The sequence below is a fragment of the Perca fluviatilis genome, chromosome 3 (assembly GCF_010015445.1).
Source record: "Perca fluviatilis chromosome 3, GENO_Pfluv_1.0, whole genome shotgun sequence".
NCBI lineage: Eukaryota > Metazoa > Chordata > Actinopteri > Perciformes > Percidae > Perca > Perca fluviatilis.
In genome coordinates this window covers 41,044,749-41,060,881 of record NC_053114.1, presented here as the reverse complement: position 1 = coordinate 41,060,881, position 16,133 = coordinate 41,044,749, and the positions used below count along the sequence as shown (strand labels likewise).

The 16,133-nt window shown below is 40.8% G+C and overlaps 1 protein-coding gene across 1 annotated transcript in view; it reads right to left on the bottom strand.

The window, feature by feature from the left end:
* Positions 1-476: 476 nt before the first annotated feature.
* The window catches only part of serinc4 (serine incorporator 4), a 29,761-nt gene continuing 14,104 nt past the window's right edge, over positions 477-16,133 (bottom strand). Inside the window, exons 6-11 of the mRNA XM_039794129.1 lie at positions 14,975-15,186; positions 12,928-13,023; positions 7,810-7,936; positions 7,243-7,355; positions 5,495-5,648; positions 477-4,431 (exon numbers count right to left, since the gene is read on the bottom strand). Coding sequence (XP_039650063.1) covers positions 4,224-4,431; positions 5,495-5,648; positions 7,243-7,355; positions 7,810-7,936; positions 12,928-13,023; positions 14,975-15,186 — 910 coding nt within the window. The 3' untranslated portion in view covers positions 477-4,223. The remainder of the gene's footprint in view (positions 4,432-5,494; positions 5,649-7,242; positions 7,356-7,809; positions 7,937-12,927; positions 13,024-14,974; positions 15,187-16,133) is intronic.

Genomic DNA, 16,133 nt, shown 5'->3' with positions numbered 1-16,133 from the left:
CATGAATATGAATAGCCTACATGTGGTCATCGAACTATATCGACCTCAGTCTATTAGACACAAATGCATGAGGAAATGGGGCCCAGTTTGAAAAAAAACGGTAGTTACCCCTTAAAGCAACACCAAAGCACTTTTCCTCTTCGGTCCCCCTACAGGTTGGAAGCGGAATTGTGTCCATTATGTCTCCTTCCAACAAACAGATCCGCCACCCGATCTGGCAAACTTGCATAGTGCGGTTATAGCCGATAGAGGACCGCAAAGCGAATGCAGAAGTGCCGTTCACCCTGTTACGCGTTGATGAACCACTGAAACGATTTTGGAAACATAATTTTAAGGTACAAAAGAATCGTTGGCGTTGCTTTAAGGCTGATTAAAACATTTTAAAGTGATTTTTGTTGTTTGACTTCAAAGCTGATTAAAACATTTTAAAGTGATTTTTGTTATTTGAGTTTAACAAGCCAGACATGAGATCAACAGTGTTTGTAAGAAAACAATATATTTACAAAAAGACTTCACATCTACAACAGAAAATAACAAACAATTGTGGTGATCCTTTTTCTAAGTCTGATCTAAATGGATTTCTCTCGTGTGTGTCGAGTTTTTATGACTTAACAGGTGAAAAAACGTTTTGCCAGAATAATCTTCCTAAATTCTGTGAAAAAGGTAGAAACTAATTTGGCAGGTGAAAAAAGTTTGTATTTAAAAAATGTAATTTATCTTGCTAACACACAATATATATATACCTTGTGGTTAGAGTGCATGGATTATATTATTAATCATAACTCACCTGGATGTAAACATGAATGCTTTTAGTCCAATTTAGAACATCACCAGTAGTGGTGCACTTCAGCCTCTTGTGGCCGGGATGAGTATTACAACAACAAACATCTTTTTTTTTTTTCTTTTTTTTTAATTATAAACAATCCCTCCAAAACCTATTTTTTTCACCTGTTCTTAAGTCATAAACACAGGAGAAAAAAACTATTTAGATCCGACTTAAAAAAAAGCATCACCAAAATATTTTCTTCTCACTTGCCTCTCAGGGCTTCCATAGAATACATACTTTAAACTACAGATAATATAACTGTACATATTTATGTTATTGACTGAGCCAGATTTCTGCTCATTAACTGTAAGGAAGTCATTGCAGACGCTCAGCTCAGCGCCCCTTCAGTGGTGAAACCAGCTCCAGGTTTCCACATACCAACATCAACATAAACATATGGGGGAATAGGGGGCTATTTTAGATTCACAGCAGGATTCATCTCAGCAGACATGACTACTTCATCTGAAGGCATGAGACAGAAAGCTTCTATCCCTTCTGGATGTGACTTTTAGTATTGTTTTGTTCTTTGAGCACTCTTGGTTTAAATTTTTTAAAGTTTTTTAAATAGAGTAACACATGCAAAACAAAATGTAAACAAGAATTAAGTGAACGATGAACTATGAAGCAACATAATGCGAGCATGCAATGTGTTCCTCATTGTAAGTGAAATGCAAAGTGTTTTGCCCCAATTTAACAAGCCTCTTGTGTTGAACTTTAAAGAACATCATACATTTCTGTTTAGCTGCCTTTCAGTCGCTCTGTCAGACGCATTTAAAGAACAATCTTGTGAAAAGATGGAGGGAAAATACTGAAAGAGAAACGGTTATCCCCGTGACCCTGGTCTCTGCAGGTTTTATTTCAACACATGAACAAATCTTTGTTTTTATGGCGTCGAACTGAAGCTGCCTTAACGACAAGTGTAGGAGTTCAAGTTTATAATTGAATGATAGGATGCAACTCTCAGCACTAAAATAAATAAAGTGAATGCTTATATTCTGTGACACTACAAGTGTGACTGTTCTATTCATTGTCTTTCAAGCAGCTGATTTCAAATTGTGGGAATTTGCAGCAGTTATACCTCAACTCTAACCTGATGGTTTGTTACACAGAACCATCTGAGAAGCCGTCATTGGAAACTGTTTGGAAAAGGGCAAGCACTTTCTAAAAATACCTGCCAGGCGATTTGATGATTTGATGAACCATCTGTCCATTCATTGCTGTTTTGAACGAACCGCCGCGACCGTCACACACACCCAAACCACGCCCGTAGCTGCCGGTAATCATTTTTTTCCTAGTATGGCGAAGGCATGGGGAAGGCATAGGGAAGGCATAACTGGCCTTACTGTCCCTCTGATTGGCTAGTACTTGCTGCCTGCTCTGGTAGGGTTGGTTAGGTTTAGGCATGAGGAGTTGGATTGGTTAGGGTTAGGGTAAGAATGTCAGGGTAAATCAATCAGAGGCTAGGATTAGGGTTAGGGGGTTAGAGTGAGACAGAGTAGGCCGGGACATGCCTTTCGCCATCCTGGGGGGAACCGGACGCTGATTGGTTCGGTAAGCTGGTAGCTCAGACACAATACCCTACTTGAAGCCTGACAAGATGGATTTTTGTCTAATATCTGATCCTGTGATTCTAGCATAATCTCGTGAGAATCCAGCTGACGTGGGCAAGGTAACCTAAATTCTAGGGATGGGGGGAAAAAAATCGATTCTTAGATGCATTGCAACTTTTAAGATTATGTTTCGATGAAGAAAAGTCAGTAATTGGAAACATTATGCACAATTCCCCACATTATGATCACCTGTAACAATTTTGCTGTATGTTTCTTATGGCTAAACTACACAGATGGTAAACCATAGCAGACATAAAACTTGTGCGTCATGTTTACATTCTAAGCTAGGCTACATCTTGGGTTTTGGTGAGGACGGCTGAGTTTAAGTAAAGTTTCTTTCTTTTCTCTATCTGACCGACACCTTCTTTTCTTGTTGGTTCTTTGCAATGCTGGGAAATGATCATAATCACATTGTAGCCCTCAGAATCGCATCGTGAGTTGCCTAGAGAATCCCACCCCTACTAAATTCATTGTAACACTGAATTGAAAAGTCCTTAAAATAAATGTCCAAGCAATAGTTTGACATTTTAGGATACAAACTTATTCCATTTTTTTATGAGAGTTAGCTGAGAAGATCGACACAACTTTCATGTCTGTGCATTATCTGGGGGGTATAGCTAGGAATTGATTAGCTTTAGCTGGAAATGGGATCCATTGCTCAACAGCTCACTAATTAGCATGTTTTATCTTTGTTTGTTTAATCTGTACACAAACATAAATATTAAATCGACAAGTTGTGGCTATATGGGGAGTCATATACTAAAAGTATTCCTCTCCATGCATTGCCTACAATGTTGATCTATTTTTTTAAAGCTTGTGCTGTAACTTGTGCGTAACTGAATTTGATTGAAGGTGAGTGGCTGATCGTTGAAATGTGTTTTATCACCCCGATATTACTGTGTGTGCCATGTAACTAAATGAAAACTGAAATTCCAGATTGGAAGTTAAAATGTCCATGTGAGTTTTGATTATTAAGATTTATAAAAAATAAATAAAAAAAAGATGACGCAGGTATGAAAAACTTGAAAGGAAGAAAAGCCTAAAGTTCATCTTCCAACCAAACGCTACACGGAGACAACATCTGTTGTAGTGTTTGGTTGAATAGAAAAGCGTCACGCATGACATATGGTTGAACACTACGAGCATAAACGATCCGCCTACATATTTCGTTCCTTTCTTTGATCATACTTGTAACGACTTCTTGCAACGAGCTGCTGAAATGTGTCATCTCTTGCATCTCTTACAGCTCTCCCTTTCCAACTCTGAGAAAGATTTGTTCATGATCACAGATCGGAGGGCAAACAGGGCTTTCAATTTTAGGACAGATTCTTTTGTCTATTAGAAAGAAAGAAAAACCTAATTGGGATGCGCGCATCTCTAGCAATATTACAGCAAATATCTAGAATACTCCTCTGCTACAATATTAAAAGTCTAAAAAGTTGAAAATAATACTAAAATGAAAGTTCATGATGTATCCATGTTTACACCTACGTACTGTAACTCCCACATTACGCAGAGTGAGAGTTCATCTCTTCTGATCCCTTTGGCAATTCATACTGTAAGTGTGTTTCCAAACCACAGTCAAGTCTTCGCTGGTGGTTTAATTTCATGGTGTGCATCCGGTGACATCAGGGCTTTATCCAGTTCTTCTTATAGCAACAGTGCACTGGGCCTTCTGATTGGTCCTTCTCACAGCACTGTGAGTCTTTGCCCCCTGACCCCTGGCTCCAGGAGCCACCTGACCCCGTTGGCCACATCGCACCCTGTCCTACCCCTCGCAGAGCGTGTCAGATGATGACGGAAACGTGACGCGAGGATCCTGAGCGCCGTTTGATGCGTGAGCGGCGAGGTCTGGATTCCGGCTGACAGCTGCACAGAGGGCCCAGCAGCAGCCAGAGGTAGAGGATCACACAGGCCCAGCACGACGACATCTTCACCCAGAAGGTAGACCAGCTGCCGTGGGTGAAGGTGGTCTCCAACACTGCTGACTCGTAGCTGGAGGGGGACAACACAATTTTACTCCATGCCACTTCAAGTGCTTGGGAACTCGTCAAAAAGTATTAGGATGAAGGGTTAGGCTTAGGCTTAGGGTTAGGGGTAGGGTTGAAAAGGTAAACATTATATTTCACTTTTTCTTTCCTTTTTTGACCCTCCTTGACAAAAAGAAAAACTGCAACAGTTATACCACAATATCTTAAAATAATATAACAATTTATTCAAACATGAATGACTTCACAACTCCACAAAGAAAAATGAATACATTTTTCATTCTCCAATTCAAAACTTAATATGTTAAAGGAGGGGTCTTCAGCGTTTTTTAGGCCAACGCTTACACACATTGTGGAGGAGGGTCTGACTAGTCCTCACAGTATTTTGGGATGGGAGAAAAAAACGGGCTCCGGTTTATTGACATTTCTTTAAACCAATCACAATCGTCTTGGGCACCAGACAGAGCCACGGTGCGGCTGAAAAACAGCCTCGGGAAGGAACTTGTTTTGGTGGAACATGTGTACGTTCAAAAGTAGTTTTAGTCGTGCAACAGAAAACTCCGATTGGACAGATAGTCTAGCTAGCTGTCTGGATTTACCCTGCAGAGATCTGAGGAGCAGTTAACCATAGTCCTCACAAATCAACTGGAGTTTAAAATTCCAAAACAAAGAAAGCGGAAGGTAACGGACATCCAGCCGAAATGAGGGACATCCGGCAGAATTTCGGCGGCACCTGAACAATCCCGGAAATGAAACGTCGTCGATATAGACTATGTTAGAGGGAATAAACGACCTACAGTATATCATCGTATGGTTTGGAGGAGTTGTTGGCACATTAATAATTGAATGTAACTCTGTCTTCTGTTAAACTGCAGAATAAAGTAATTTAGACAAATGACGTTCACTCTCCCAAAAATGTTTTGACTACCCTCCCTTCAGCAAAAAAAACCCCCAAAAATACATAACCCTCCACCTTTTCTGATCCCCTTCTCCTACCTAATAATTTTCATACAATCCCTTATAAATCCCCAAAAATCTGAGAGAGGACAAGGTCTGCGTCGTTAACTAACCTGAACCAGTTAGTGAGGGTCATCATGACGTACAGCGAGGCCAAGAAGAAGACAAAGTGGAAGAAGAAGTAGCTGTACGCCACTCTCTGCGTCTCGTTGTGAATAACTTTCTGACAGCCTTTGTTCTCGTCGTCAATCACAAACTCCTCGTCAGCTGAAAAAGACACATTAATAAATGTCTGTCTGCCAACTTCAAACATAACTGAATGTATAAACCTACCGTTTAGTCTACAAATCTACTAAATTGAATTTGTCTGCAACAATATTTAGACATACAGTCCATCCACGATTATATATTCTGTTTAAAGATGTCAGTTTGTTTGGAATGGTTTCCTTTGCTCTTAAAAACCCTCTAATGGCCACTGGACGTTGGCTCAAAGAAACCTATTTGATAAAAAGTTAATATTTTTTCCAAAAGATGCAATTTTTGTAATGTGTCTTGAATCAATATAACATTGACTCTGTTATTTAAGGTTTTCTTGTAAACAAACAAAAGTTAACTTTGCTTTCAGTGTTTCTTACCAAAAACACATTGTATATGGGGCCTAAGGAATATGTTAAAAGCATTGTGTTCCTCCTAAAATAAGTTCACAACTGTTATATATATATATATATATATATATATATATATATATATATATATATATATATATATATATATATATATTTGTGCATTGTTTAAATGCAAGATTACTCCTCTCAGCAAAAATTTTGCCCAAGATTTGAATGTTCTGGGTCTAATTAGAAGGCCTTTATCGTCACTGCATAGGAACACAACAGAATTAGTTGTGGCACTCAAGTGATGCCTTCCAACATAAATAAACATAAAAAACACAAGACAAAGGACATCCAGTGGGATAAATGCGATAAATAAATACATTTAAACAAAATTATTTAAAAGTGCAGCAAGTGCCTAGTGGATGCCGAATGGCCAAATTACTACAGTCAGTCACCTTTTAGACACTTTCAGAGAGTTACATCACAGTCAGTGGCTACATGTTTGTCCAGTCAGTGATATAAAACCTTTTGATTTCTGATCGTGACGTTTCTCCTGCTTGTTTGTTTGAATTGAACATTCTTTGCAAACCAAGTAAGTTAAAGGTGCAGTAGGTAAGACTTATAAAACTAACTTTCTGTCATATTTTCTGAAACTGACCCTATGTTCCAGTAGAACTACATGAAGCAGGTCATTAAAAAAAATAATAATCTGGCTCCTCTGGCACCACCTAAGCTGTAGCCTGTATTGCGGTTAAAAATCCACCGCCCGCTTTCGATTCCACCAATGCCCAATTGGGCCAAGGGGGTGTCTCACGTGCGTGTGTCACTGCTCATGCACGCGCATTCATTCTCTTTGGGGGGGGGGGGGGGGGGGGGGTTTTTGGGTTGGGGGATGGATTTGGGGGGGGGGGGGGGGGGGGGTTTTGGGGTTGGGGGATGGACTTGGTTTTTTGAGAAGCTGTCGATGTTATAATTTTTGCGCTCATTTTTGCGGCTACAGCACCTTTAACGTGAAATTGAAACTCATACGTTACAAAGATGGAAATCGAAACAGAGTTTGAATTGCCTGGAAATAAGCTTCATGCTTTGTGCCATAAAGCAAACTGAAATACCAACTACTGCTCCTGAACCTCCTGCTTGTTTTGCTTCTATCTTAATATTAGCAAGGGAGCGCGTTATTGCCGTTAAAACACAACGCAAAACACCTTTTAAAAAGACAATGGTGTAATGTTAACTGCATCAGAACACACCTTCCTCTTCCTCGGGGCAGCAGAAGCAGCAGGTGGCTTTCTGGAACTCGTAGCGGTAAACTTTGATCATCCAAAACGGACCAAACACCTCTGCCAGGTAGGAAGCCTCATTACTGCGGCAGAAAAAGTTAATGTGAACACGCACATAATAATATGACAATACCTCTTTTCAGAGATGTAAAAATTATCTTGTTATTGTACCAAAATTCATACACAGATACAGAGGACCGCTACCTCTATTTTAAATAATGACTGATATGATAATGAATGATTTTCAGCTTTGTACGTCCGGACGGAGGTTTTTAGTCCCAAGGGGCAACAAACAAAGCGATACAAAAACAGCTCGCATCTAATACGCTAGTTGTGTGTCATAATGGATGTCATATTGCTTGCTGCAAAACAAATCTACCCACGGGTACACCTAAACAAGCCTAAACCTGAACCTGAACCTGAGCATTTATGAAAGTGAGTGTTTATGTCTGAAGTGGATTTTATTATGTGGTATCCTGGTAACGATTGTAACTTTTTTACATACACGTTGCGTTGAAAGATAAAGAGACTACTCACCATGCAAAGAGGACGCAGCAGTACATGATGGCAGCTCCAATTATGGCCACAGCGTTGCCTTCGTTCTGGATGCCATCTTGTCCCACGGTGGGGTAACAGACGGTCATGTTCATGCCCTGATACACCACTGACACAGAGAACAACACGGCACGTTAAGCTCCATCACGCTCTCATTCAGGGGAAAAAAGTATGTTTAGGTTCATCTACCAGTGTCTGTCTATGGGAAACAGTTAGTGGCAGTTAGTGCATATTTACAATATAAATAGATACTGTATATACAATCCTTATTACTGTTTAAAAGATGACTGCAAACAGACTTTCTACTGACACTAAGAAATGTACGAGAGCAACCTCATATTACATCACTGTATGTTTTCCTCATGAAAAACACTGAGTCTGTCTGAAAAACGCCCACATACGTCAATTGTACAAGCAGCTGTTTATATTATATCACATATATCATACATATATTTATGTTTATAATGGCAGTGCCCTCTAGTTGCCATAGTAGTTTTTTTTTTAAACCAACTGTCCCGTTCTTCCCGCGTGTCACGGAACCGTAAGCCCACCCACGACCTTTTCTTTAACTTCAGGGGCCGAGATTATTTAATGGAATTCTTCCGTGGGCCCATCACAGACTTTTCGGTGATCCGTATAAATCCTGCATAAGGAGGCAGGTTGGGGGGTGGTGAATGGGTCAAAGGACTTTCAAAGGACAAACACAGGACTTTCACCGAGGAGACCTTATAATAACATCCATGATGAGACCGGGCTTTGTGTCCCTTCTGAAAATAAAAGTAAATGGCGAATTTTATGGGTGGAGGGGGGGAGGGGGGGATGATTTTATGACTGTATTGTTAGTTAGCAATAGTGTAATGAGGACAGGAAAGAGTGAGAGAGATGCAACAAGGGTCCCCATCTGGAGTTTATGGTCAACATCTTAGCCCTAACCCCTTGAGGCCCCCATGGGGTAATGCATTTCTATTATGTAATCTAAATCAATCCTCTTCGGTCATAAAAACTTTTACACACAACAGGAACAAAATGCATATTTGGTTTTTACACGTTTCTTTTTTGACAATATACTTTATGTTTTGTTTTATGCAGGCAGCGCAGAAAGGTGCCACATGCAGGTCAAGTGTCACTTTTACTCATTTCTTCTTCCTTTCTCCTTCGTTTCATTTCCTGGGAAGTTACTTTTTTTTTTCCTTGTAAAAAAGGGTCTCAGCTGCACTTTCCCTTTTGGGACTCTTAACAGACTCACCCTCTGGACACTCTCTGGGGTAAACACAGAGTCCTCACAAATATGTGCTGTATGCTCACACATGTGCATGCATGTGCACAAGCTCTAACCCTAACTCCCAAACACACACACACACACACACACACACACACACACAAACACACACACACACACACACACACACACGCACCACACAAATCCAGCCCAACCTTGTTTCAGCTGGCTGTGGATTAATGTGTGTTGTGGAGGGGGAAAGGAACCTGAACACAGTGAAAACACTGGCTAATTACAGGACTCAGACTGTATTACGTGGACTATGGCCTCACACACACACACACACACACACACACACACACACACACACATGTTGTGGTGTGTGAGGCCATAGAGCAGAATAAGCCTTCCAGGGACAGACTAGACAAACAAGGACCTAAGGAGACAGAGAACGGATCTCTTTGTCGGCGTTACGTACGCACGCACGCACGCACGCACGCTGCGCACACACACACGCGTGTGTGTGTGTGTGTGGTGTTCACAGTCTAGTATTGAAAAGGTGTTTTTAAAACAAACTCAGAGTGCATTTTTTCTCAACAAGTTGCTACAATGTCCTGCGCTGCCCCGAGACTCTAACACACACCTACAGCACACACACTCATACTGTACACTCACACATACTGTACGCCGCTGTGGATAGCAGTTAGATACAAAGGCAATCAGGAGAGTTAAATCAACATACGGTAAATAACTTTTAAGCTTTAGCGCCAGGGGCATTAAAGGAATACTCCACCCAAAACCTTTGTGTAGACAGAGCCCTCAACTTGCTCCCTTATGGAGAAAAGCAACTTTAGTCAGCTTAGATTTACAGCATTTACAATGAATTCCAACAGCAATAGTTTTACGGCGAAAAAAAACAAACGTATTTAATCAGTTTGTTGCTGGGTTATGTTAAGTCCTTTTCTATGGAAAACAATTAGTGGCAGTTAGTGTAGTTCCCAAGCCACTCCTGAGTCAGAATCCATTTCTTTCATGTTCATCGTTTTGATTGGTATGTTGCAAACACAGCTAAATGCACAGCTTCAGTCTGGGCAAGCACGGTCAGTTGGCCAAGTCTGCCGTGCTATTATGTTTAGTAATTTCGTGCATGAAGGGTTTGAGAAGTTGTTGTGGATATTTTAACACTTTTTTTGCTATGATTCTCCTTTGCACGATCTACCCAGGCGCCACCCCTGCCTAAACCAAAACGCAGTGTTTCGAGTAGGTGAGAGCGCGCCTCACAGGGACAATCTCCTGTTGTGTGCTACATGTGTGGAGGGCCAACTTCCAACAATGTCCGGACCTGATTCGTTGGACATTGTCCAGAGTTCATATTAGAAAACGGCTGAATAAGAAAAATACCGCATATGAGGCACAGCCTAAACAGCTATTTTTGAAACTGTATTTTGTTGTGTTTGTTTCCTCTAACGTCTTGTGTGATCCGACTTTCTCTCAGCTGTAGAAAACAGATACAAACAATGTATTGCACTTTATCTGTTCAGTGTTCAACATAATGACACTGCCAGGCTGTATTCCTGTTATTAGGTTGTCAATGGAACCATGAGGAATGTGAAACAAATATCGTTCTGCCCTCACCACAAGCCACCAGCCCAGCAGGCAGCATGTCACAACACATCTCATCTCAGATTATCTGTGTGTGTGTGTGTGTGTGTGTGTGTGTGTGTGTGTACATCTATATTTGCATGCATGCCATTAATGTAAACCCCGGATAAGACAGGGGGCCTCTGACAAGCCTCTGCACTAATGTCTCAGTCATGTGGAGGCTCTTTGTCTTACCTGGAGTCAACAGGTGAGTCATTATGAGGTAAGCAAAGGCAAATTATAGAGGATTTAAAATACAAGTGTGTGTGTGTGTGTGTGTGTGTGTGTGTGTGTGTGTGTGTGTGTGTGTGTGTGCTCTTTAGTATTATGTAGGACAGATACAAGACAACATTTTGAGACATTTCACCATAAGAGGCTTTTATCTGGTGGTGAAAATAATAATATAAAAGGAGAGGTTCAGACTTTTTTAAAGTCTAACGCTGCCTTCACACTGGCGGTTGAAATCAGCTCCGTAATACGCAACACGCCCCCAGCGGACGTCGTACTACACCGTTGAAAAGCTTTCGGAAGCGACTCACAAAAATGGAGGAGAGACTAGAAGGACTGATAAGTGTCTGAATGTCCGATTCTCTCTGACCTCTTATACAGCTATAAATAGAAAGGCTGCTGCGTGGAGAAAAGTTGCCCAGGACGTTGACATGTCACGTCGGTTAAATGTGATATATAACGGTATAATGTCAATAGTTTGATGTCTGTTGCTAGCTAACCAATTAGTATTAGCAGGTTTGTTTATCAGTACCATAGCAACGCTAACTTACGCTGGAATTTGTCGGATAGGAACCATCCGTATAGCTTTCGCAAGAGTTCAATTTTTTGAACGCATCCGGATGACCAACTGACACGATTTTTTTCGCACCGCATTCGTTCGGATCCGGTTCGGACCCATTCGCCATGCGGTCTGTGAATCTCCATAGGAAATTAATGACTTCCGGTCATTTCGAAGCCGTATCGGAGCTGATTTCAACTGCCAGTGTGAAGGCGGCGTAATGCAGTATTTACATTGAAGTAAAGTGGTTGCTGTTGTATATAATTCTTCATTCCTTACTGGCTGTGATGAGCCACTGTAACAAAAATCCACAGTTCTCGTTCTGTGCAAAATTGCAAAAGGTTCAGCTGAAGCTAACATGTGGTTCGGCAGTCGTTTTGGTACTAATTTCTTCAGTAACACTTTACTTGAAGGTATTGACGTAATCGTGACATGACACTGTCATAACTATGACATGACACTGTCATGGACGTGTCATAAACGTAATAAACAAGTCATAAACGTTTATGACTTCTGTCATTAAGTGTCATTCGGTTTTTGTCATGATAAGTTGACATTGTTTGGGTTGTCTTGATTATGACAACTTGACATTAATCAAAGTGACATTACCAGAAGTTGACATTAAATTAGTTTGGGATGTCTTTGTGATGGCAACTTGACATTAACCAGGATGAAATTACCAGAAGATGTATTTGTCATGACAAGTTGACATTAAATTTCTTTGGAGTGTCCTTATTAAGACAACTTGACATTAAACAGGATGACATTATGTCAACTTGTCATGACCAAGATTAATTTGAAGTTGTCATAATCAAGACAACCCAAACAATGTCAACTTGTCCTGACAAAAACCTGAATGACACTTGACTATGACTTGTTTATTACGTTTATGACACGTCCATGACAGTGTCATGTCATAGTTATGACAGTGTCATGTCATGATTATGTCGATACCTTCAAGTAAAGTGTTACCATTTCTTCTTTTGTTCTTTGTGTAACTATATCTCAGGTAGGTAAACAGGTGGTTTTGTCAGAACTTTTTCCACTGTCTGCTGAGTCCAAAAAACAAAGCTGAAATGAGCGATGAGAGTGATCCAAAACAGTAAAGTTGCAGTTTGTAAAACCACAACAAAGAGCTGAAAGATGCCAAAGCGCTCCAAAGAGCTGAGGGGAACTGCAGCGTTGGGTAATAATTATCTGTGGGATAAATGGTGCTATTAAAAACATTTCAGCACGAAGAGGATTGAGAGTGACGTGGCCTGCACGCATTTCCTGCACCATATGTTTCTCTTTTTATCGACATACAGAAAATAACCCTGAAAATCACTTAAAAGTGTGCTCTTGTTAGAGGTATGTGAGTGTTAACATTGGCCGGAGACAGCATTCAGTATCTCAGTGGAGCTGCAGAGATCTGTGGCTGTGGCTCTGCTCTTTGTCCGGTTAGTTAGCGTACCTTTTTCTGGCGGGCGGCTGGACAGCGCGGAGAAAGTGAGGTACATGACGTAACAGCTGATGATGGAGGCTTGGAGGAGCCCCGACCGAGGCTGCTCTGCAGGGAAAGAAACAGATAGAGAGAGTACGGGTCAGAATACTGTACATACTATAATGTAAAATACTCTATTATGCACTATAATAACCTCCAAAACACACACACACACGCACAGATGCACACAGACTTCACAAGCAGGTAGAGGCACAGAGTGTCCTCAAATCCTTTACCTTATCAAAAGTAGAAACACCTTGGTGAAAACATTGTACATTGCAATCCATTGATTTAAGTAAAATTAAGTCGTATTAAGTCGTAAAATGTACTCAGTGTATCAGTGGAAGAGTAAAGCTACTCATAGTGAGACTGAGAAGAATTGAACAAGAAAAAAAGTTCCTTTCAGAGTTTCTTTTTTTTTTTATTTGGTTCCTCATATTTGGTTTTAAACTTTTTGAAGGAAAATGTATTTGTTTATTTTGTTACAACATCCACATAATAGAAAATCGGCATATTTTCATTGTAAATCAGTAAAAACTGAAAACAACAAGCCTTAAAAATAATTTTTTTTTGTTATGTAGCCTTTTCAGTTTAACTTGAGCTCCTCTACAAGTGTCTGAAACTCTTTACATATACACAGAATTCATTTTTGTTTTACCTATTTCTAGGACAAGGGGACAGGGGCACAAAATGCACCTGTTTGACCTGTTGCCCTGCAGGCAAGACAGGACCATCAAAGCACGGATCACCAGACTTAAGAAGACTTTCTTACCCTGGGCCATAAGCAATATGTCTTTCGAGGCAAAACCTAATGGATCTTGTGCAATAACTAAATGTATTATAACATTTATTCTAGTGCAATAAATAATTTGATTCTATTGCAAATTTACATCGTATTCATTCATTTCACTTATTATTTTAGAACCTCTTGACGGCTGTAGACACCTGTTTGCTGAAGTTGTTTTGTTTTTGTCTTTTTATTTCATTGATTGGGAGTAGCGCTCCTAATTTCATTGTATTCTGTACAATGACAATAAAGGCTTTCTGTTCTCTTCTAGTCTACTATATAGCCAAGACCTTCCACTTCCAGGATTGTTCAGGTGCCACCGGAAATTCTGCTGGATGTCCCTCTTTTCAGCCGGATGTCCGTCCCCTTCCTCTTTCTTTGTTTTGGCGTTCTAAACTCCGGTGGATTTCTGAGGTCTATGGTTAACTGCTCCACAGATCTCTGCAGGGTAAATCCAGACAGCTAGCTAGACTATCTGTCCAATCTGAGTTTTCTGTTGCACGACTAAAACAACTTTTGAACGTACACATGTTCCACCAAAACAAGTTCCTTCCCGAGACTATTTTGCAGAGGCACTGTGGCTCCGCTTGGAGCTTAGCACCGCCCAAGATGATTGTGATTGGTTTAAAAGAAATGCCAATAAACCAGAGCACGTTTTTTCTCCCATCCCAGAATGCTGTGTGGACTAGGCAGACCATGGCAATGCGAGACTAATTCTATTCTAACTTGTGTCATCAAGCTGAAACATTGTTTTTTTTTTTAGTTCCTGAATATTTCACATTTGCAGTTACAAGATTCTTAACAGATATGTACACTACAGTATATGCACTGCGTATATATGCAAAATCTTAATCTGCAACGTTAACCATCGGATAAATACTGTGGAATAAAAAGTAAAAACGTTTCCCATTTGAATTATAGGCAAGCATAGTAAATTCTTCCAAAATGAAAATACAGAAGGAAAATAGCAATACGTCAGCTTATACCAAATCACCTGTATGTTTCAATCATAAAACCCAAACATGTGCAGACAAAGCAGGCCTGCATTCAGCGTTACGGTTCTTAAAGGGAGAAACAGATGATATTAGCTTACATCTACTGTAATTATTATTATCTGCAGCAGCACTGGTTTCAACAGGGGGATGTTTGCACAGCTGGAGATGGACTAAGTGTTATTTCGCCGCTGAGAGTCGACGACAGACATGCACAGAGTGTGTTTCATCGACTCACTCTGCTTCACGCACGGTGTGACGGCAATGAAGGACACGAGGGCACAGAGTCCCAGGTTGATCCACAGCAGGGCCTTGTTGAAGTGGCAGGCGATGGGGTGTGTGTAGTACTTGTACATGAAGGTGAAGGCCATGGTGGCGATGGTGTAGAAGAAGAGGGTGGCGCACATCACCGCCAGATACCAACGCTTGTTCTCTGCTGCTCCAGTCAACCTGATAGGGGAGGGAGAGGACAGAGAAAATGGCTTCAGCACAGATACTCATTTCAGTCTGGATGCTGCATGTGTCAGAGGAACCCACCTGAAGTGTTAGAATAATGTTATTCCCACCAAGGGGCGATAGGTGCGAGGCTGAGTACAGAGAGTGTGCATGCCAGTCTCTCATGGCTCAGAGTAGACAAGAGGTTGGCATGCAACCTTATGAATTGTTTTAGGAATATCTGTTTTAGTAAACAGCCAATTTGTCTGTACTCCAAGATAAATTATGTGAGAGACCAACACACATAGTACACGGCAGGCTGCTAGGAGTGTCAAGGAAAATCCCCGGACTGATGCAGTGTGCAGGTCTTTAAAGGTGCGGTAGGTAAGACTTATAAAATTAACTTTCTGTCATATTTGCTGAAACTGACCCTATGTTCGAGCAGAACTACATGAAGCAGGTCATTAAAAAAATCCGGCTCCTCTGGCTCCACCTACAGCCTGTAGTGCAATTTGCAAAAATCCACCGCTCCCAGTTCAGATCCTCCAATCAGGGCCAGGGCTTGTGTCGAACTGCATGTCAGTCACTTCTCATGCACACGCATTGTGGGGGGAGGGGCTTAGGAGACCGTTTTGGGCTTTAGAGGAAAAGGGGGAGGGACTGAGAAGTTGCTGACGTTCAAATATTTTGGCTAAGTCCTGGATCTTCGCAATCCTACCTACGGCACCTTTAATGTTTAGAGCCATTGCAATGTGGAATAGCTTGCCAACTATCATAGTGGAGGCACCTAGTAAGGCCAGTTTTAAAAGAATACTTAGAAAACACTTCAACAATAACTAAACATTAGTTAATCTAACTATGATGGACTTTAATTGTGGGACTGTCATGTTATTTTATTTGACACTAATTTACGAAATGTACACACAGTGATATTCTTTTACTTGCACTCTATGTCTTGTTTT